Source organism: Vidua macroura, chromosome 3, assembly GCF_024509145.1.
Source record: "Vidua macroura isolate BioBank_ID:100142 chromosome 3, ASM2450914v1, whole genome shotgun sequence".
NCBI lineage: Eukaryota > Metazoa > Chordata > Aves > Passeriformes > Viduidae > Vidua > Vidua macroura.
In genome coordinates, this window is record NC_071573.1 from 19446078 (window position 1) to 19468687 (window position 22610).

The window sequence follows — 22610 nt, forward strand, 5'->3', positions numbered from 1 at the left end:
CTCCCTGACAAGTAGCTCCTCAATTACTGCAGCTTAGATTGTCATTCTAAGGCAAAACAGCATTAATTGTAGTTTGCCTTCACATGCCATTAGACAGGTAAAGCAGTAACTTATTATTACCTATAAATAAATCTAGTCATTCCTGACTAATGGTTCTGTAACCTCAGTCTTTACTTTTGTGTTATATATGTTGTCAAAAATTTTCTTATTTCTGGATAAATAAGAACATATTAGGAAGAGCTTTACTCTTCCTAACCAAAGGTTGTAGGTTGTAACCAAAGTGAAATTCAGTAACACTGGGTTACATAAATTGCAAATACACTACAACCAAGAACCTGTTGGAGATAAATGCTTTAGAAAAGTATTCCTAATTTGAACTCCTGCAAAGCTTTTATGAAAGCATAAGGTGGCAGTACGTATTTAAATAGTCTTCTACCAGCTTTATTTTATAGCAATAATTTCATACCTTTATGTGTTGAAAACAATCAATTGCCTTATAGGAACATGGAATTCTCTACAGCTACAAACAGAATTAGATTGTCAATATTAAATTCAATTTCTTCATAATTCTGTGTAGGAATCTGTATATGTATACATATAGATGTGCAGCTATATGGCCCATATTCATGCATTTGTCAGGAATTTATTTCAAGAAAAGTTGTTTTGTGATTGATTTTGTGGTTGCTTTTGTGAGAACCTCTACCGTTCTCATCTGGAAGATCTGGATGAAATGAGTAAGTAGTGCTAAGATGAAAATTTCATGGTCTACAGAATATATGAAGTATGGCTGCACACAAAACCTTGACTTCAGGAGCTGAGATTCCAAGTCTAATCATGTAATGTTTAGATGCAATGGACAATTTAAAAAATTTATTGTTCCCTTTGTCTTAAAGCATCAAATACAGTTTTAACATCTCATTTTTCAAGTACTATCAACAAGCCTGTAGTGTATCCACAAGCCTTTCATAACTTCTATCCACCTGAATGCTACCTGTATTCAGTTCTTATATTGAACTGGTAACATAAGGCTAAGAACAAAGAGTTTGCTGGTCAGAAGTACATATCTTTCATTCAAATTACATCCCCTTCTTTTGCAAGACTATGGATAGCAATACTGTTCCAGAACAATTTGCGCATTATATGACGTTAACTAATCTTTTTGCTTATTCTTCTAAAATGACACATTTCTTCAATACTCTTGTCCATCTTAAATGCTTAGAAAAGTATCAGCACTGACAGCTAATATTTATCCAAGAACATAGGGTGAATACCCTGCCTTTGGCATTTTATGGTGCTCAAAGTTTAGATGATCCACTGTGGAGTTCAACAGAAAATTATGTATGATATGACACTTTTAAAGTACAAAAACCATACATTTTTTTAATAGTCTCATTAAGTACAGGTTGTCAAGCAAACAAAGTTATTATTTTGTATTTTGCTCGCTGTCACTAAAATATTAAGATGTTTTAAGCACATAAAATTCTCCAAAAAATATATATTAAGTGATAAACACCTGATAAATTTTAAAATGTGATTATTATTTACTTATAAGTAACCTCTACTTTATCATTTAAGAAAATTAATCAAGTAATTGAAATATAGTTAATCACGCAACAACTGATTCCTACAGCTTTTACTCCCTTTTTAGATCAGAATGGCACTAGATATTAAGTTTTGAATCCCCAGACTACAATATTAAAAAAAATAAAACATTTTATTAATTAAATACTTTTACACGTACTAAATATGAGTCATGTAGGTATAGTTTTAGTTTACAGAACATATTTTATTGACACATGATGTAGTGGAAATAATAGTGTCCATGTACAGTAAAACCTTAAAGCACTTATTAATATTACTCTGCAGAGAAAAATCTATTTTTTAACTAAAACTCGTCGTACAGTATGTAAGTTTACTATCTAAGTTTACAGGTAATTATGATTATCCCAGCATGATTTATTCCTAATTTACAATCAAATTATCTATCAACTTTTACATTTTAAAATAACCTTACACACAACAGAGAGTTATTCTTTACTTTAATTGAATCACCATACATAGACCTAATTGGATGATTCTATAAATCACAATTATTAGCAAATATTCAGTACCTGGTTTTAAAATACTACATCTTCTAGAGCATGTGACCCCAAATATCTGCTTCAAAGTTGCAATTAAATTACAAAAATCCAGTTTCTTTGAATTGAATAAATTAATTCTTATAAAATATTAATTGGAATGAGTTCAAATAAAATATTTCAAATAACTTAATAATGAAATTAATTATGCAATAAACTTGAATAACTTAACAGCATTAAATTTAATAAATAGAAAAAAGTGTAACACATTATTTACTATTTTTTGTCCATGCAAAAATGTACACGGAATTAAATTATATTATCCAAACTAGCTTCTGATGAAAATTTTTGTCTGAATGCCACAGGAAGCAGATGATAAATTAAATTAGAATCCTAAACTTCATATTGAAAGACATTGGTAATGACACACAGTCCTCATAGCACTGATGTGTTACAAAGCAATAAATTCTACTTCCACTTTTCAGGTAAAGAAACTGAAACAATTAGACCAATTCACAGCCCAGTCTCACACTATGCATTTAACTGCTGCCTTCCTAATCTCTAGACTAGATTATTTCATGAAGATCAATCTTGAAAAATATTTTGTACATACATGTCCTAGATACCCCATACTGTGTGGAAAAACAAAGCTCCATTTAAACACAATAAAATAGTGTGCTGCAAGATTTTTTAAATAAATAAAATGGTTTAATAATATGTCAATAACAATTAGTTATTCCAAAATAAAATTGTACTGATTTTCCTTTATTGCCCCATTGAAAATTTTCAGTATGTTTCCTGCTCTTGTATCATATATACATATATGAATATATGTATATATTCATATACATGAATACATGAATGTATTCATGTATCTTGTACATGAATACATAGTATTCATGTATCTTGTACATGAATACATTGTATTCATGTAGCAATGAAATAGTGATTTCATTGCTATTTACAAGTGTCTGTTACTATCATGTTGAGTGATAAAATTCATGGTGCCCAGCATTATTTCAGGGCACTTGCAAATCCAGTAAACAACTCACTTATTCACACCTATTTAGTGTTTGCCTAGCTATTTAAAAATAACACAGACCATAAACTATTATTTCAGACTTGAGGACTAGGATTTGGATTTCCTAAAAATTAGAAATCTAACTTCACCAGCTGGAGCATTCATGACCTACAAACCCTTGTTTACTGCCCTTCTCCAAGCATTAGTAGGTGCTAGTGTCCGATCAATGACTACTATTATAACAACCATCCATTTTGAAGGAAATATATTACTCTTTGGAGTTCCTTGTGGCCCATTTTCTAGCTGTAACTTACCTTATTTCATAATTGCGTATTCTAGAAGAATAATTATCCTTGAAGGAAAAGATCCAAATAGAAGCAGGGAGATTTTCTCATTACCATTGCAAGGAAATACCACCTGTTACATGTCTCTGCCACACACAGTCATACATGCCATACAGAGAGACAGGCTGCCATGAGAAAAACAAGTCCACCTTCTCCTTGTCAAGGGCTGCAAGAGATCTCTTCTGCATAATAGCAACAAACACTTTTAATCCTTTCACCTTCAGTTACGCCCTACCCTCCATGTACACAAAATAACAGAATATTTAGACACCATTGACAAAATTGTAAAAACAAAGTATTCTGATTAAATTAACACTGAGATCAGTAGCACAACTTCAGAAAGTCCCTAAACAATGTAATAGGGTATATGAAAATGATTCCTCTTGGTTTTGATGATTTTCTGTATTTATTACTTACGGCAAATCTTCCATTCTGGAGGCCTCATGTCTTGGGTCCAGCAGATCATAACCACATTCATTGTAGATTTCTAAGTAGGAAACATGAGTTGTGTACACTTTACTGCTATCCTGGATAAGAAAAAAAATAATGTTATAAACAGAAGTCAGAGGTAGATTAGGAGACAAATTTATTTCTAAAGCTTCTAGGTCACTTTCTCACTTTGTCTCTTTTCCTGGGTATGGTGCACATGTTAAATTTTTGATACTTACATGTTATGTGTTACCATATGCATAAGGACTCAAGAAGAAGAAAGGAAAAAAACCCACAAAAATTCCCAACCAAAACAGAGACACACACACAACCCACTAAAATAAAAATCCCCCACAAAACCCCACCACTACCATGAGTTTAGTCTGGGATTTTTAATTGATTCTGTATACTTTAAAAAGTCTGTGTATATTTAGAACATGGGAGCTGCTTACAGAACTATGCAACATGACATTTTTCACTTCTGCACTAAAAAAAGAAAGTTATTATAAAAAGGTAAATGCTCATATTATAGATAAAAAGACTATGCTTAAAGAAAAAACAAAGCAAAAGTAAAAAAAACAACAAAAATAAGATTTACTTTATTTAGAAACAGTGACATACTGCTTTTCATTCTCTTCATCATAACATTAGAGCACTGTATATGATGTCAGCTGTTCTCTACAATCACAATTCTTTTGGAAATTACATTGCCAAAAAGTAATTCAACACAACTGAGTTTTGCCGACAATTTTCCCCTGACCCAAAGCCAAATCCAAACAACAAACCTCAAAATAGTGGGCTATGATTTCCAAAATTAAGGAAATAAAAGAGAATTAAAATAAATTAGTCACTTATTTTCAGCAGATAAAACCAATGTGAAAGCACTCATATCTCAGTTGAAATTTAATAATTCAATCCACTACAGGCTTTTTTTTTTGCAAAATACTTTGAGATATAACTTGTCACTTTCATTTAATAATTATTTCCCATGTTTTTTTTTAATTGGTTATGACAGTTCTCTATTTCAAGGGACATAATTTAAAAGATACGCTACAGATGGATGGCAAAAAATCTAGTAAGGAACAGTTCAAACAGGATGCCATGAGAAGAGGAGAATTTCTAAGTTAAAAGGAGATGTTATTAAAAACAAAGGGCTTAATTTCCTTCTCATTTAGTTCTCCAGTTTTGTTTCTTTGGTTTCGAATAGCACTGTCTTTGTCCAAGTAAGAGCTTAACAAGTCTTGTATTTCATGTCCCTGATTTCACTTTCTCCTGTTTCATCCTACTTAGGGTTAGAAGGCAAACAATTCTTCTCCACTATTTGAGCAGCTTCCAAACCACAGTTGTAGGTACAAAGAAGTGCAACAGGGGAAAGATATGAAAAAAAAGGCAAGAGGAAAGATAAAACACCAAGAAGAGATCCTTCAAAATGCACTAAGAAAAACAATTATACAAAACTATAATTTGGAAGTGGGAAAACTGAAATAGCTCTATAAGTGTAACTAAGTATAGCTTTTGATCCAAAATCTAGTCTGAAGTGAGAAACATTGTTATTTCTGTGCAGAGATTTTGACAAACATACTAGTTATTTTTCATCCTATTTTGTTTTTATTACATAATTAACATTAGAAAAGAATGTTGGTGTGTTAACACTGTTGTTGACAATTACATGATAAACCTGTTCACTTTCCACAAAAAAAGTCCTCCATGGAGGTTGTGTGAGTACAGCAGAAGGTCTGAGATAACATGGTCATGTGGGTTTTTTTCATTTCTGTTCCCACAATGGCAAGGTTTTGTGCACCTGCCACATGCTGTGTACATTTACCTGCCGAAGTCATACTTCCAAAGAGTCAAAGTAAGTAACTACTCTTGTTAACCCTTACTGAGACAGGGCATATTAATGTGACTGAGCCATATACCCTTATGCAAGCAGATTGGTACTCTGTAGTACATAACTGAAATAATACAAATGTACAGTGGAATGATTTATGTTAATGTCAAATCATATTTAAATTGTCTTAATTAAATAGCTTTTCTAAAATGTGAAGATTAATGAGTCATAGGCCTGGTAGAATAAATGAAGGGACAAAACATAAATTACATGAGACTCCTCTCTTCCCTTTTTCCTATAATTACAAAGGCACTGGAATAATTTACTGTATTGACTCATGTAAGTATTTCAGACGCTAAAATAAATTTCTCAGAAACATAATAAACAAACAAAAAAATCAGTGTATTTACTCTGGCACATCCTTTTTCTTATTGACTCATTTCATTGCATAAAAAGTCAAAATGAAGTGAAATGCATGCAATACAAAACCAGAGTGGAGCTGATCTAAGTGTCAGACAAGGACAACCACTTGTGTGATCTGAAGGTATGCTGCACCAACTAAAAATAACCTGAGTTTTAAAACTAGAATAGCCCCCCACAATGATGCCCATAATTTTCAGATTATTGCAATAAACCAGGTAGCCAAAACAACTACAAATATATTCTTGCACACAATAAGTACCGTGTCAAGTATTTTGTTAATTGTTAGTTTTAAGATTTCCACTAACACTATTATAAAAACAACCATCAGCAATAGTTAAATATTTGAAATCAGATATTAAAAATAAACAGAAAATAATGTTCCATACCTTCTGCAACTGATCAAAAATATAAGATAAAGTCCTGGGAATGATGCCTCGATCACTGTAGCGTTCTGCTCCTCCTGTGATGGTAAAAGTTTTGCCACTGCCTGTCTGACCATATGCAAAGATAGTACCATTGTATCCAGCCAAAACACTACACAATTTAAGAAAAAGGAAGATAATTAATATTTAAGTCAGAACTTATTGTCCATTATCAACTTTGTATAGAACTAAAATATAATTAACAGTAATTCTTAATTACATAGCAACTGTCTTTGATAATACAAGAGTACACTTTAATATATATATATATATATTCTAGATTCTATAGCATTTCAACTATCTAGAATGGAAGAATTTCTTGATGCCTTGACTCATCCATTATTAGCTGATCATGCTTGTTACTATTTACACTACCTTTTCACACTTTTTAGTTTGGCAGATGATTTTTTGCAAGGATGATATTTAATCTCTTTAAAGACTGTAGATGTCAGGAATTGTGCCATTCATACACTAGAAGAATCAAGAAATATTTCACATAGGACCTCATTAAATGCAAACAGAGAAAACTATATTATGGTTAGAAACTCATGTAAGGATACCAGGGTCCAGCTTTTATTCTGAGAATACAACTATACTAAAATACCAGACTATGCTTTGAAAAGGATATGCAGGAGAACCTGTGCTTAAATCAGTGTAATAGATTCTTCATTTAATATGAAAATACACAAACCCACATTGGTAATAGCAAACTTTTGTGTTATAATTATGACTGTACAAGAAGCTTTGATAGAATAGACAAAATAGCTATTTATGACATAGTATGAAATGGCATTCAGACTCATCTTTTTCACACCTCTTACTTCTGTTTGCAGAAGTTCCTAATGAAAGTCCAGTTCAAATATTTTTCTCTAATTCACCACACTGCCACCATTGACTTCCACCTTATTTCCACTAAACAGTAGATAAGTTTAATCCTCTTAAATTTTGGATTGGATTTACTATGCTTAAGGACCTACCAACTTTGTTCAACAAATTGAAAAGCAAAAACTATTCTTATGCATTTTATTTAAAGATGAAATGATAAATAAGCTACAATTTTAATAAATAAAAAGAGGGAAAACAACCCTTGCGTAAGAGGAAAAGAAACATGTATATAGATAGCTGCTGGTCTGGCGCCACGAGAGATGCAATGATTCTCCAACTTAAAGTTTATTTAAAGGCCTGGGTAGTAGCCAAATTGCTTATTTTAATCCATTACAGTAGGATGTCAAAGACAACAACAGAAACATGTTGAAAGGAGCTACAGTGAACATCTGCTCCCAAAACATGCAAGGATGAAATATATATAGATATTAGATACCAGATGTTACAAATCAAAACAATTATTATGATAAAACACCTCATTCATCTATCTTAGGAACTTCTAGTGTCCACTGTCACAATATCTGAATGCTGACAACAGTAATGAGTTGTCAGAGGGTGAAGGGTATCAACAGAAGTTCAGACATGGCAGATTCAAACCTAGCAAGAGGAAATGATTCTTCAAGCAAATTGTACTTAAGCTGTGCAACTCTTTGCCATGCCATGTTTTGGACATTAAAATGTCACACAGGCTTCAGCAGAGATTGGAATAAATCACCAAAACATTTTTCTTCAGGGCTACTAATCACAGAGAAATCAGAAAGTCCCTAAACTACAAATAACTAAAGACTAAGAGGATACATACAGGAGGCAGCCCTACATGTTTACTTTATTTTTTTTCCTCTGAGCATTGTCTGTTAGTCCCTGTGAGAGACAACACAGTGCGCCAGATGGAAGTATAGTTGCTCTTCAGCTCTTAAAGAAGAGTTCTCTGGCTCTTCAGAGCTGGCAACCAGAGTTGTTAAATTTTCTTACTCCTTCTCTTTTTAAAGGTGTATCTTGCAATGTATTAAGAACTAGTGGATGTGTGGCTGCAAACTATTAACTCAACATGATTGTATTCTGATTTCTAACCACTTCAGAAAAAGCTGTTGATTAGAATCACCTCATATGTAAACACAGGATAAAGCATCACATACCATATGCTGTCAAAACAGCTGCAAAAGTCAGTGAGTTTTCTTTTTGCTATTTGATTCCTATATATTCTTATATTTTCTGCAGTTGCATCAGCGCAGCTCTGAAAAGTTTTCCGGAAAACCCTGACAGCTCATAAAATGTGAATATATCCATGTCAATAATGCATTCTTCTAATCCAGTACAATTATAGGTTATCCTAATATTGCATTACATAGATTACTTTGATTCCACAGTTATGTTCTTTAAACTCTGAGCTAAAAGTCAACCTTATTTTCTAAATTTATGTGCAAGTATCTATATATGTCTGTATATAATTATATATGTACAAATAATTGCATTCTGTCCACATTTACAGCACACATTTCTTTCATTCAGAGTATGTAACAGCTACCATCAAGTCAATTCAAGGACAGCCTGCTTGAGGTGCTAAGGAAGCCTGGAAGGAAAGAAGACTACCAATAATACCAGAGAAATTGCTGGCAAAGCCTTCTAAGAGTAACATACAACTTCATGAGGACCAGATGGAGAACAAATTCCCTTTTTAGGTCTGACAAGCAAAACACTTATTTATATAAAAGACAAGGGACTAGGAGTTCAGGCAGGAATGACAAAACTGCTTTGGCTCAGAAGCATGAGATCTTGCCTCCTGAAAAGAGTAGAGGGGAAGATGCAGTGAAAATGAAAAGCCTTCACAGCATTGGCCTGTGGAGAGAAAATTAAACTTATGAACTACACAAAAGTTAAGGGTTTATGCATATATATATATACTTATGAAAGAACATATTCCAAACCTGAAAATATATAACTACCATTCTAAGTATAATAGTGCGAATATTAGTCAAAGTCAGTTTTGAAGGTCTGTATGTGATAACATGGATTAAGTCAAAAATCCAGGTCTGATGTGTCTTATTCACATTTATTTTAAGTAACTTAATTTGGAATCAATGGCCATACAGGATGTTTTAGCAATGAGCCTTGTGGACAACTTATTACCATAGGAAATACTTGTTAGAGACACACTTTGCTCTTTTCCACTTCTAAGTACTTCAAGGCAAAAAAAAAAAAAACCCAACCGAAACTCCACCAATCTATTTTTAGTTCATTTTCCCAAAGAGTTTAACACTGAACGGGTAACTATATGTAGATGGACCAATACCAAATTAATCAATAAACCAATACCTATTTACTAAATACTCAAGAAGTTCAATATTTGTACACAGTATTTTCAACCCAAGATGCACAATTCCTTTAGGAAAATAAAAAGCTCAAGAACTTTCATAAACTGTTAGGCACCCATAAAATGCTGTTTAAGAAAACATCAAACTATACTGCATAATTACCCTTGGCAAAGAGATGGGTCCCTCAGAGGCTAGAAGTCAGTATAGTGAGCAGAAAATATACATATTGTCTCTTTCATCCTGAAATATAACTGCAGCAGGTACCATAAAAGTTGGCAACACCCATTATGACAAGACAAAGGAAGAGGATATTTTCTAAACAGCACCCACCAAAGGGCTCTCCAAAGATGCTCACTTGCAAATGAAAGCTGTTCCCAACAGTACTGGAAGTGACTCTTGGCTGGGAAAGGTTGGTAGAGAATCAGCAGCTTTTTTCTGCCTTTTCAGCAAAACCTACTTTGCAAGATGTCAGTTCCTACAGACAAAGTCTGCATCTTTGCTCTTCAGAGTCCCTGAACAAAAGTCCCAAATTTTTGTTAAACTCAGTATTTGAAACTGCGCAGGTTCACGTGGATAGTGATGGTAGTCATGTGAGGACTTAAAACTATGCATAAATAAAAATCATACAGTAAAAGTCTATTTTCAGTCATGCCCCCTTGGTGTTATCAGAATACCCAGAATTTGGTTTGTTTTTTTTTTTCCTCTCTGAAGAATGAATTTTGGCATGGTTAATGAGACATTTTATTGAATAAGTAATCTCTTTGCTAATTCAAACAAAACACGAAGACTCACAAACCAAGGAGAGGCTTTGCAGAAAAGATCTTTCATGCACTTATACAACATTGTATAGCACCCTGTTCAGAAGTTCATGGACAACTTCCAGACAGATTAGCTGAAATCTGTCTCTATCATATTTTACCCAAGTTACAACTGCCAGAGTTACTGGAGGGTCTTGTTTTTTTATCAATATCAAGCTAGACCTAAAAACACCTACTACAGAGAAAAGTAACTTTAAATACAATGACTAAAAAATCTTCTCTAAATTTGTATATTTGTTTCATTCTATTAGAGAATTCAGAGGGATCATTTTCATTATTCACTAAAACGTGCAGACATATATTTGTAACACTTGATGATAGACTTAGTTTCTATGAGAAAAGAATAATATATATTAAAAAGTCAGTTTCTAACAAATTGTTGATTTGGCTTTGCTTGTACTGCTTATAACCACATACTCCATGTTTCTATCTGGAAAACATGGACCAACTTAAAGGAAAACTTTAAGTTGCCACATGCATGAGCAGCAGGTCTGACTTGCTGCAGTTCACACGTGTGAACAATAAGATGCATTGAATGGGAACAAATCTCATTGGCCTGAATTTCTGCATATAAGGAATTCTCAAAGAAACCTGGCCAATACTTCAAATTCTGTCAAGGTAAGATTTCCACAAAAACATGACATTTCAGAGAAAACATGGACATGCAATAGGTCTGCAAAAAGTTGTATTTCAATCTCATTTAATATACTGAGCTGTCTTCACAGCTTATTAATGTGTGGAAGATCTGTTTCATGACTAAGAAAGGCCCCAAAAAGTCAGTTGCAAATTCAAAGAGGGCAGAACTAAACAGATAGAATATTAATATTTTAGATTTAACTCATGATACTAGAGTATCAGGATTTCCAGATTTTGTAGCATAAGTGATAATTATGTCAACACTTGGTAAATATATCTTTTTAGACTAAATATTTTTGTGTTTCAGTGAAAATACATGTGGTCAAGTCATATGAAGTTTCATATATTACAAAACTGAATATAAGAAAAAAAAGTCTGCTTGCTCTATTGGAAATGTAAACATGTACATCTATGTAACCATTTCTACATACATTTCATACATGTTAAGGTGGGTAGGATGATAAGCGTTAGTCTTGTCTTTTTGATCACTGTAAGAAAAGTTGATTTAAATCACAATATTGATGAAGAAACATCATGATTGTCTGCCAAGTATTATGAGCTCATCAAGAAGTATTTATGCAATAAGAAAGTCTCTTTAGCAAAGTTAGTATCACTGAAAAACACAAAATAGTGTAAAAAGATTTTGCATGGTGGAAATCAAAATAAGAGTGCATGGGAAAAAACACCATAAATTGCAGGCAAACAACTCCCTAAGTATGAATAATTATTGTTTATTACATTCCTAAATCTTCTTTATCCTTTTATTCTGCATTATAACTTATCATCAAATTATATATTCTTTTCAAGATGCTTATAATTTAGAAAAGGATTAAATCTGTTCTTACATTTTACCCGAAGAATTGAATGCTTCTTTTCTGAACCCTGAAAACTTACTGCTGGTTTTTAGCAACACAACAGCTTGTGCTTCACCATACAGAGCTAAACAGCAACAAGTTTAAGCAAAAAGAAAGCATTGAATATATCCTCTATGTTGCCTAGGATTTAAATCACACTGTTTCCAAGCAAAAGGTGGTTTGTGCACACAGCTGACTAAGGAGGTTCATTTAATACCACTGCTAAATATGCCTAATCATGTATTACAGCAGCAACACAATGAGATAAATTAAAAATGTTCAAGTTTTACCTCCAGCTATGACACAGACTAGGAAAAAATCTCCAACAACAACAGTTTTTGAGACAAGAATTGCAGTACTTTTAGTATTTTTTCTAACCAGAATATTAAGGGATAAGTCCCCCCCCACTGGGAAAGTTCTCTACCTGGAAAGCGTTAAGATCGATCATGATCCACAGCTTATTCAATTTGATGACCACCTTTCTGATACGTCACTGAGTTTTAGGGGAAAAATTTGATGCAGCAAATCGGTGTGCATCAAAAACCTTAGAAACTCCCAACATACATTCCACAAATATTTTTTTCCAATTAACATGTAATACTCTTAATTTTAGTACTTCTCTCATTTTGAAAAAAGGGTATAACAGAAAATCAGAAGGCTGAAGTAAATGTTCCTTATATATTTCACTTTCAGTACAACCTTAATACTACCTAATAACCCAAGTGATGTCACATAAAAGCTTATGTAATGATGATTGCTCAAGAAAATCAGTTTTGGCCTTATGAAAAATTAATTATGACATGTGTTCTCTGCTGCACTTTGGACTTTGAGAAACTATCCATTATAAAGCATAGGAAATTTTTTTACATTGATATAAAGAAGAGCAATACCATGTTTTTTTTTTCCCCTCAAGTTTCTTACTCACTTATCAATTAACTTGCATGTTCTAACTTACTTGTAATTAGTGGTGATTTAAAAACATGCACAGTGAGCTATGAACTTTTAATTTGAAAATTCTGTTCAGACCCCTGTTTAAGTGAATGCTGTTACAGAGCTACTGACTGGCATTTCAGTCACTCCAATGCCTTGTCGCATTCCTGAAAGCTGTCTAACTCCCAAATATAGTGTGATACAGAAGTGTAACTCATGGAAGCAATTCCACTTAAATTGATAGATAAGTTATGCTTACAACCACCTAACATTCCTCAAATGAGAAATTCCTCAAGTGAGAGCTAGACAATTTATGGGTAGTTACTACAGTCTAAAATATCATTCAGTACTTTGTCCTTGAGTATCTGAGACAATATAAATACTGGTAAAAGCCCAGTGACAGTAGACAGAGGTTGAAAGCAGACTGAGGTTGTTTTATTGTGGTTGGGTTTTCTGACTACATTTTGTTTCAATTTCCAGTGAAGATCATTTGTTCTATTTAAAGCTTACAGACACAAAACTTTTCATTTGTTTCTGTGCTCATTGTTAATGAGACTTTAGGGAGGCTTTTGCTTAAGTATAACCAAGAACTCTGCTTCCTCTGCTGCTGCACTGTTTTTGCTGAGTCAAACAGAGCAGTTACCTTCAAAATTAGCAAAAAAAAAAAAAAAAAAGAAAAACTCTCCTCAAGTTCTGTCCCCACTTTTGGGCTCCCCAGCAGATGAAAAATGAACTAAAGAAGGGGGGTGAGCCTGCCAGAACCAATTGAATTGAGGTTGCAGCATATCATGCACATGAAGCCAAGTGAACTGTTTCCTATCAACCCAGATAAGAGAAAGCCTTACATGTACCTAATCACCACCTTCTGCAATGGATCATTAGAGACGGACTCAAACTCCTCCCAGAGGTTTACACTGGTAGAACACAAAGCAGTGGTCACAAGTGGCAAGAGAAGAAACTCCAAGTGGGTATAAGGAAAATATTCTTCACAGTGAGAGTAGTTAAGCCTTGGAACAGGTTTCCAGATGGATTGTGGGATTCCCATCTTTGGACACTTTTGAATCTCTATTGGACAAGGGCCTGAGAAACCTGACCTAGAAGCCAGACTTGCTCAGAAGATAGGTCCACATGACCTACAGAGATCCTTCTTACTTAATTATTCTAATAGGTTGAAAAAGTTCAAAGTGAAAGTTTTGCACAAAGTTTATAATATGAATAAATAAAACAATGAAAACCCCTTATTAAGTAAGACTAAATTCTGTAATTGTTTTTAAGTAGGTAAGAGAAAATCCTGAGAACCAAAAACAACTTTGATCTTAACTTATCTAATTTTCTTAGTTTATTTTGGCTTCATATTATTTTTACCTGAGTTCTGCCATCTTTATTTTAAATTAGTAGTAACATAAAAGGCATGTGGTCAAACAAGTATTCAATACTATAAAATACTAGACTAATGAAAAAAGCAGAAGAAACCAGTATCTCTGATATTTGGATACTGTTAGCCCTCTCTTTATCTCAGTTCTTGCAGACCTGAAGTTTTTTTTTAATCAGTGTCCCTAATTTTCCTTCCTTCTAGCTCATGAAACCTCAATTCATTGATACTAAAAAAATAAATTAACCAAGTCCTGGCAAAACCAGCCCCCTCCACCCCTTCTCCCCCCACTCTCCCTTCCAAATTATATTGAAGATAAAAATAAGGAAGAACTTAATTTCAAGGATCTGGAAAATAAGTTTTCAGGAGAATTTGTCTTCACAGAGACTCAGCTTTCAGATATCTTCTAACACTTGGAGGTTAGACTAAGGTTTCTTTAGTTACAATAAACAAAGCATCTCAGTATGACTTTTTTTTCCTTTATGTCTTTGCCAGATTTGTGGAACAAATCCAAATTGGTAATGCCTCATCTTTAAAAAACAAAACTGATTTCCAAATGAGCATGTAGCTGTTTTTGAGAGATTAGTGCAGGCAAGTTTCCTTAGAAATTTCAGAAGTTTTCCTGCAGAAAAAAAAAAAAATATATTTTCTTGTTTTGACCAAGATCTCTAGATATATTTCAAATTTCACCATAAACACTGTAACAGATAAGTGACACAAAGATATTCTGAATCAAAGCTGTCAAACTGTAACTTAAATTAAGCAACCTTTTTAAACAATTCTAAATTGCACAATTTACATCAAAACAAACAAACAACTAATAGTTATTTGAGACAAAACATCAATGACACTTCTCACTTCTTATTGCCTCATAATTGTACTCACTTTGAAAAAGAACAGCTAGCATTGCTAATTTCTCAATTTAGAGGAAAGTTTCAGCTATATTTCTTTCAAGATGACATGTGAAATAATGTGTCCTTTTGCTCTATATAGATTCTACAGGTCTTGGTGAGGCAGATTACTCCTTTCAACATTGTGTGACAAATTTATCCAGGTACAAAATTAATAATTGTTAATAAAAATATTTTTTACTACATTTTCTGTAAGAACACACAGCAGAGAAAAACCCCCACAAAACAAGTTGAGAATAAACTTAAATAGTTTATTTTTTACAAATGCTAATTCTTAGGATAAATACAGTACACGAGAAGAAACCAGAACCTGCAGAAACAGGAGTATTATACTCAAGGCCATCAGATTTTTCAAAAGATCACAGGTGATTGACATTCAGTTTATAAACAGCTGAGCTATTTCTTATTTGCATCAGACAACTGAAAATATTTTCAAATGTTATTCTTTTAAAAAAACCTTATTCTTTAAGAAATCTAATACCAAAACATTGAGTTTTCAGTTCATATTAGAAATGAAAACTCTAATTGAAAATGGTTAACATTTTCTACTTAATTTCTGATTGCATACATAATCATAACATTAATATTTGAAAATATTTTGAGAGCAGACTTGTTTAGTTGTGAGGCTACAGCAATGCTTAGTCATTAGCAAACTTTTAAAGCAGGGTGTTATTTATTTTCTCTGGTTTTGATACAGTAACAGAATTAGTGTTGCTTCTTAAACTCTGCACAAAAACATTATCAAGAATATATATTTAAAATTAGAAGGAAAAGAAACAATGTAAGATTACTCAAGGATAGAAAAAAACCCTAAAGTTCAAGCAAGTCATATGCTTATAATGGTTTGCAGAGGCTGGCACTTTTGACTGAAGAAGCAAATTAAACAAACTAATGTCTGGTGCCTGTGAAACCACAGGCAAGATGACAATGTAACTGGACTTACAGAAAGAGAAGTAGTGGCCCAACATCAAAGAAAACATACTTAAAAAGGAAAAAAAAAAAATGAAAAAGTTGCATCCAGTTTCCATCCAAGAACAAAATAGAAAGACTTTAGAATCCTGAGCATTGCCTTTCTGGTTTTAGTTTAAACAATGACCAAGTTTTTTTTTTTTTTAAGCATTCAAGTCTCTAACTGAATTTTCTCAGGACTGTAAGAATGCATGACAAAGAACCTCAAAAAGTTAGTGAACTATTTCATTGATATTTTCCTGCTATTTTCTTCTCACTGGCAATACACATACAAAAACTGTTCCCTTAGTAAAGTGATTCCAACAACAGAAATGTGTGTATTTGCAACAACTTTTTCATGCAAGAGACTATTGACTGTGAAAAAAACAAATAATGATGGACATTGTACTGTGAAAAACTGTGGTCTTTAAGAGAAACAGGGCAATTCTTATTCTTTCCATGGAAAGAATGGAAAAGAGAATGGAAAAGAAAATGGTATCATTAACCACAGAGTGAAACAATTTCAGGCCCAGTTCAGGACTCCATTAGTAAAGGAACTTCATGACTGAATATATTTTGAAATCTATATTTTTGCCTACAAAGAGGTAAATTAAGGAAATGGCTAAAAAAAAAAAAATGAACATACTTCAGTTATTGTCTACTCTATTATAAAAACACAAGTAAAATTACCAGTAACAACACAAGCATAATTTAGAGTACAAGCTTTAACCTCATTATAACACTCAGATAATCTTTATTTCATTAAGAATGATTTTAAGTCAATTTTAGCATTAAAGACAAAAACTCAGCTATTTAGGGATAGCTGTCTGCCTAAACACCATTGGTTTTAATAGCATTAAAGTACTTTCAAGTACTTAAAAAATCTAAACCCTGAAACTAAAGCCTACATAATGAAGAGAATCTATATCTAAAACAAATCTTTTATCAGCTAACACTGAAATAAAGAAGAAGAATACCCCTTCCTGTTTATTACAGCACTGTATAGGTGATCTGTTCAATTGGAAAACATTTCCATATTCTAGCAAAATACTCCAAAGGGAAAAAAAGTAGCCAGTTTCTTACTAGTTAATTTTGATATACTGAGCTTTTGCTGAGGATAACTAAGTCCATAGTATATAATGAGACTTTTAACGTTTCTCTTTCCAAACACACTCAAATTTGATAAAGATTTTTTTCTGCAGTAAACATTAAACCCAGAAATACTTAAAATTAAGTGCATGAGTTAATGTGAAGCTATATGTGATAATGTCAGATAAGCAAAGAAATATCTTTTGGATGAGAAAATAAGCATTATTTTTAAGTCTATTTATCTTATTATAAAGAAATTTCAAATGCACTGGCTTGTCATTTTCACTGTCAGTTACATTTCTGCTTTATGTGGGACTTTAGAGAAGAAAACTGGAGAGGTGGGGAGAAAGAAAATAAAAATATAGAGATATATTTTTCTTCCTTGTAACAACTTGAGAAAGGTTTAGTGTCCAGCTGAAGTTGTTTGTTTTCCTACAGTGCTAAACATGAGACTGTTCAATAGATTGGGAAATAACTTGCAGAATCATGACTTAAACCAACAGATGGGTCAGACAGTGAATGAGAAAGAAGAAGTTGGCACTTGAAGTAATACTTCCCAACTCACTACTAGTCTGGATTTTGAGCAGTAAGTTTGATAAACAAGCAAACACTATGCAGAAATTCTGCTTCCTCCTGCATGGGATTTTCTCCCACACTAAAATCTCCCACAGTACAAATTTCAGCAACACAGACAGTAAACTGAGCAAAGAGAATGGCATAGAATCAATTTTCCATTGAAAAATCCACCCGTTTCAGAGTGGCATTCAATCCACAGAATGAATGCAGAAGTCTTCATCAGTCTTAAATATCTGCCTCTGCTACCTGTCAGATATGAGCATTGTTTGATTATGAAAATGGAGAAGAAAGAAAAATCAGTGCCAAAAACATTGCCTTACATGTCAAAACACAAGTACTGACAAGACTTAGGAATATCACCACAAACTTTAATGACAGTCCCTAGCTTAATGAAAATTATATGGGGGGGATAAAATTTTCATTAGGTTTACCTCTACATTAAACTATATAAAAAAATACTATTCTAAGGCAATGAAGTCAGCTTATATTACAGGCAAAAAAAAAAAAAGAATTGGGCATGGATTTCTATTGCTATACAACAAAAGAGGCAACACTAGCATTGCTATTTGAAGAGTCAAAAAAGGAACCTTAGTATGCGTAACATTCTCAGGGGATTGTGTATCTCCTGGATTCAGATATGTCAGTATTTAGTAAATTAGAACATCAATTCACTTTTACAACAAGAAGACAAAGACTTGACAGCTCTCCTTCAAGTAATACAACAAAAGCAGAAATAGCTTTTCCCTGGTTACTTGTAGGATCAACAACATACCATTCTGCTACTGGTTTGGCAATGCTGTCAAAAATCACATCTTGTTTTGCCTCTTGATCAAAAATTTTCTGAAATCTGAAAATATTAAGCAAATAATAATTGCTTAGAATGTTAAAACAGTACTTGATTCATACATTTTTGTTTGTGTTTGTAATAGTCAATGTTTACATCATTAGGCTTACATAACTTAGCACAATGTTTTCCCTGTAGTCTTAACCACAGCTTGCTGTTGTGCTATTGTACATAAATAGGCTGTACACAGAGCTGCTTTGACACGATCTGTACAATAAATTCCTCTGATAAAATGATGTAGCTTAGAAAAAAATAAACCGTATTTTAAATCTATCAAGAGAATTAGTGTTTGTAACTGGCACCACATTGAATCCTGGATAAATAGATTACACTATAACCAAATACAGCATCCCACCAGTACAGCCAGGCTCACATTTCTTCAAGCTATTTCCTTCATTCTGCTGCACAATTAGTTTAGGTCACAATGAGATATTTAATTAAATATGTTTTGTCACTTTCTATATAAAATATCTGCAGTTATTTTACAGAATCAGAATTCTTGAGGTTGGAAGGGACCATTTCTTCCAATCCTCCTGCAGCCTCTGCATCACTTCTGTTCATGTGGATGGAGTGTTCTTGAGCTTGGAGAAGGTAATCCTTGAAAATCAGCCAGTTTTCCTGGTCATCTCTCCAGGAATGTATCTCAGAATTCTTTCAAGCAGATCCATGAACAAGCCAAAGTCTGCATTTATGAAGTCCAGGGTTGTGATCCTGCTTTTTGCCTTACTCCCTTCTCTCAGTAGCCTTAATTTCATTATCTCATGGCCACTGCAGTCAAAGCTACCTCCAGGCTTAATATCTCTCAGCAGTTTGTCCATGTTTGCAAATATCCAGATTGGCTTAACTGTATGTTAGGAAGTTGTCATCCACATGGTCTACCAGCCCCCCTGTACCTACTGTGTTGCCCCCATATTTGGAACTCTGTTCTTGCACAGAACTTCCCAGTTCCTTCTCTAGAAAGGAAGGCCTTACAGGCACTGGGTGTGTAGAAAGGCACTGTGCTGACCCATGCAGTGGGTGCAGTATCACAGACAAATGCAATACACAAAACATGAAAATATTTATTCTATCCTGCTAATCAGTCAAGTAACTCAATTATTCTTGCATTGTCTTAAGGATAATAAGGCATAGGGTTTCTCAAAATGCATCTCTGAGTTTTTAATAAATTATAAAGTCAGACAAAAATATCAGCATTTATTAAGTCAGGCTTGGGCATCTACAGATTAAGGTAGTGCTGCATACAAATCTATTTGGAGAGGGCAGCTCCTCTCTTTTCAAACACGTTACTTTAGCTGATGTAAAACTACATCAGTCTGAGCTGCAGTTGTTCATGTGGAGCTTTCTTTTTTAATAGCATAGAGAAACAAATTACTTGTTTACTACAAAAAAATGAAGCATATCCAAATTGGAAAAAGACAGTCTTGACCTCATCAGAAGAGGTTCTTATATAGCTAGCTTTATTCATCATCAAAATTTTAAAGTGTTGCCTCACTTTCCTGTTGAAGTAATAAAAATGTTTGATATTGCTGTACTGATTTTAAGTTCCTAAAAAATATTTACACTCTCAAACCAAGGATTTATTTCTGTCAACAGTTTCTGGTTTTCTTTACTTTGCTTTGGCTATGTACAAAACACAGTTTCTAAATAGAACGTTTTGCATCAAGACTTCTTTAGCCAGTCTATGACAATTCATTAGATCACAAGAAAACACACAGTCCCAATTCAGTTTTCATACACAAATTCAAAACAAAGCGCAAAAATAGAAGAACTGATAAATGAATCCTTGAGATAAGATTTAGAAGTGCATAATGACTTGCAATGGACAGACAATAGTATGACAATTTTATCCAACGCTATCAGACCTGTCGTGGTGAAGAGTGTATCCCGAAGTATTCCTCTTTTAAGGGTATTATATAAAAATAAACCCATCCATACTATAAATTTAATTTTGAAGTTAGACTTTTCCTGATTCTATATATCTGTATCACTACACATAGCATTGTCAATCACTAAAGGCAGAAGGTAGAAAGGTAAGGCTTCTACTCACTTGAACTTGTAGCTTTCTCGTTTATTATTGATGAACCCATCTCCTAAGTCACGTGGCACAGTAATCTCCAGACTGGGCAGAGCTTCCTCATTATCAACTGAATAACTCTAATAAGCATGGATACAAATTCATGGAATAACTTCATCAATAGAACAGCATTACCCTTAGATATGACACTTACCTAAGCTTAGCACCTCTAATTGTCTGGAGAAAAACTTGTTACAAATTGCACTAAATACGTCAGCAGATCTCCCTTAACTACTACACAACAAAACCAGCACATAACAGCATTATCCTGTCACCATGTAAACACTACAATAACACTTTAAACAAAACCATAGCCTCTTTGACATAATTTGCTTACTAAACCACTTTAATATCTGTGATGTTATAAAAAAGACAAAGCACGGCCCCTAGTGCAAACCTCTCCAAAAAATCTGGAAGAATACATTAGGAGAGGCTACAACGAGACAAAGGCTGCGATGAGAAGAGCTGGTCTAAACTAAGAAGGCAATTAAGAGACCTAAATGCACGGTTGCCGAGGAACACTTTCATTATCTTTATTATCCCTTGGGAGGGCAGCTGTACACTTGGAGGAACACGTTCCCCTCCCTTGCTCAGAACACTGCTGAACTGCGCAAACCCAGTGACGCGTATCAAGCGTTTTCCTCCGGAGCCTTTCTGTAATAGCGGCTGAGGAAGTTCCTCAGCCACTCCCCCAACAGTTACAGCCTAAACTCCTCTACTTCGTGATTTTATGGGCTTCCTAAGGCTTCGACAGCAGGAGCTTCTCGCCGTACACCCACCCGCGTACCAGCCTCTCCGCCCCACCCAGCCGCCCGAGCCTCTTGAAGGGGATGGGCTCTACCTCGCTGCCCCCACCTGAGCGGGGAACGCGGGTCCCCGGGCAGCCCTTGGCTCTCCCCAGCTTCCCCAGTGCATCCCCGGAGCACAGCTCCCAGCCTACCCCCGCCTGCTGTCGCCTGCCCAGCGGCTTCACCCGCGCGTACACCCGGATCGTTTCCTTCACCATCGCCGCCGCCGCCGGACCCGGCAACGGTGACCGGGCGCGGCCGGCGGGCACGCGCCGCCCTCGCACGGCCCCAGCGAGCGCGGAGCCGCCCTACCTAGCCTGCCCCGGGGGGAGCCGCCTGCCCCGGGGGGAGCCGCCCTACCTAGCCTGCCCCGGGGGGAGCCGCCTGCCCCGGGGGGAGCCGCCTGCCCCGGGGGGAGCCGCCCTACCTAGCCTGCCCCGGGGGGAGCCGCCTGCCCCGGGGGGAGCCGCCCTACCTAGCCTGCCCCGGGGGGAGCCGCCTGGCCCCCACCTGCCCCCCGCGGCCGGAGCTTCGCTGCTGAGAGCGAAGGGAGCTCGCAGGCACTGCACGGCGCAGAGGTGCGGGGGGCGTGCGGAGCGCTCCGGGCATTCCCCGCCTGCTCTCTTGTGCCGCACCTGTTTGTCTGCAGGGATCTCGCGGCTCAGCCCACCTGTGTCATGCTCAAGAGAAGGTCTTTTGCCGTTATGCAGTTGAAACACCATGGAGAGAAACACCAAGATTACAGGCACTGAGGACATCAACTCCTTAGTTCAAATATGAAAAAGGTTGTGAAAAAACCAAAACTATTTCTAGTGGAAAAAGACGTTGTCTTGCTACAGGAGCTAAACTTAGAAAGCTGTAAGAGCAGAACCCCATTATTCTGTGAAGTGGTTACTGAAGAGCCACACAAACAGCAGGATTGTATTTTGCCTTAGATTTGGTGGGATATAGTGGCAGGGACCAGACTACTGTGATTCCAAGCACACTAATTTAAATTAAGTGGAAAATCAGGGACTTGATTATGG

The 22610-nt window shown here is 35.0% G+C and overlaps 1 protein-coding gene across 5 annotated transcripts in view; it reads right to left on the reverse strand.

The window, feature by feature from the left end:
* KIF6 (kinesin family member 6) overlaps positions 1 to 21812 on the reverse strand; it is a 159418-nt gene extending 137606 nt beyond the window's left edge. For all 5 annotated transcript variants that reach the window (XR_008436374.1, XR_008436373.1, XM_053973890.1 and 2 more), the window contains exons 1-5: positions 21738 to 21812; positions 20771 to 20877; positions 18652 to 18726; positions 6513 to 6660; positions 3861 to 3970 (exon numbers count right to left, since the gene is read on the reverse strand). Coding sequence is in view for 3 of the 5 variants with exons in the window: in XM_053973890.1 (XP_053829865.1) it covers positions 3861 to 3970; positions 6513 to 6660; positions 18652 to 18726; positions 20771 to 20877; positions 21738 to 21803 (506 nt within the window). In the remaining 2 variants the exon portion in view is untranslated. The remainder of the gene's footprint in view (positions 1 to 3860; positions 3971 to 6512; positions 6661 to 18651; positions 18727 to 20770; positions 20878 to 21737) is intronic.
* Between the last annotated feature and the right edge of the window lie 798 nt (positions 21813 to 22610).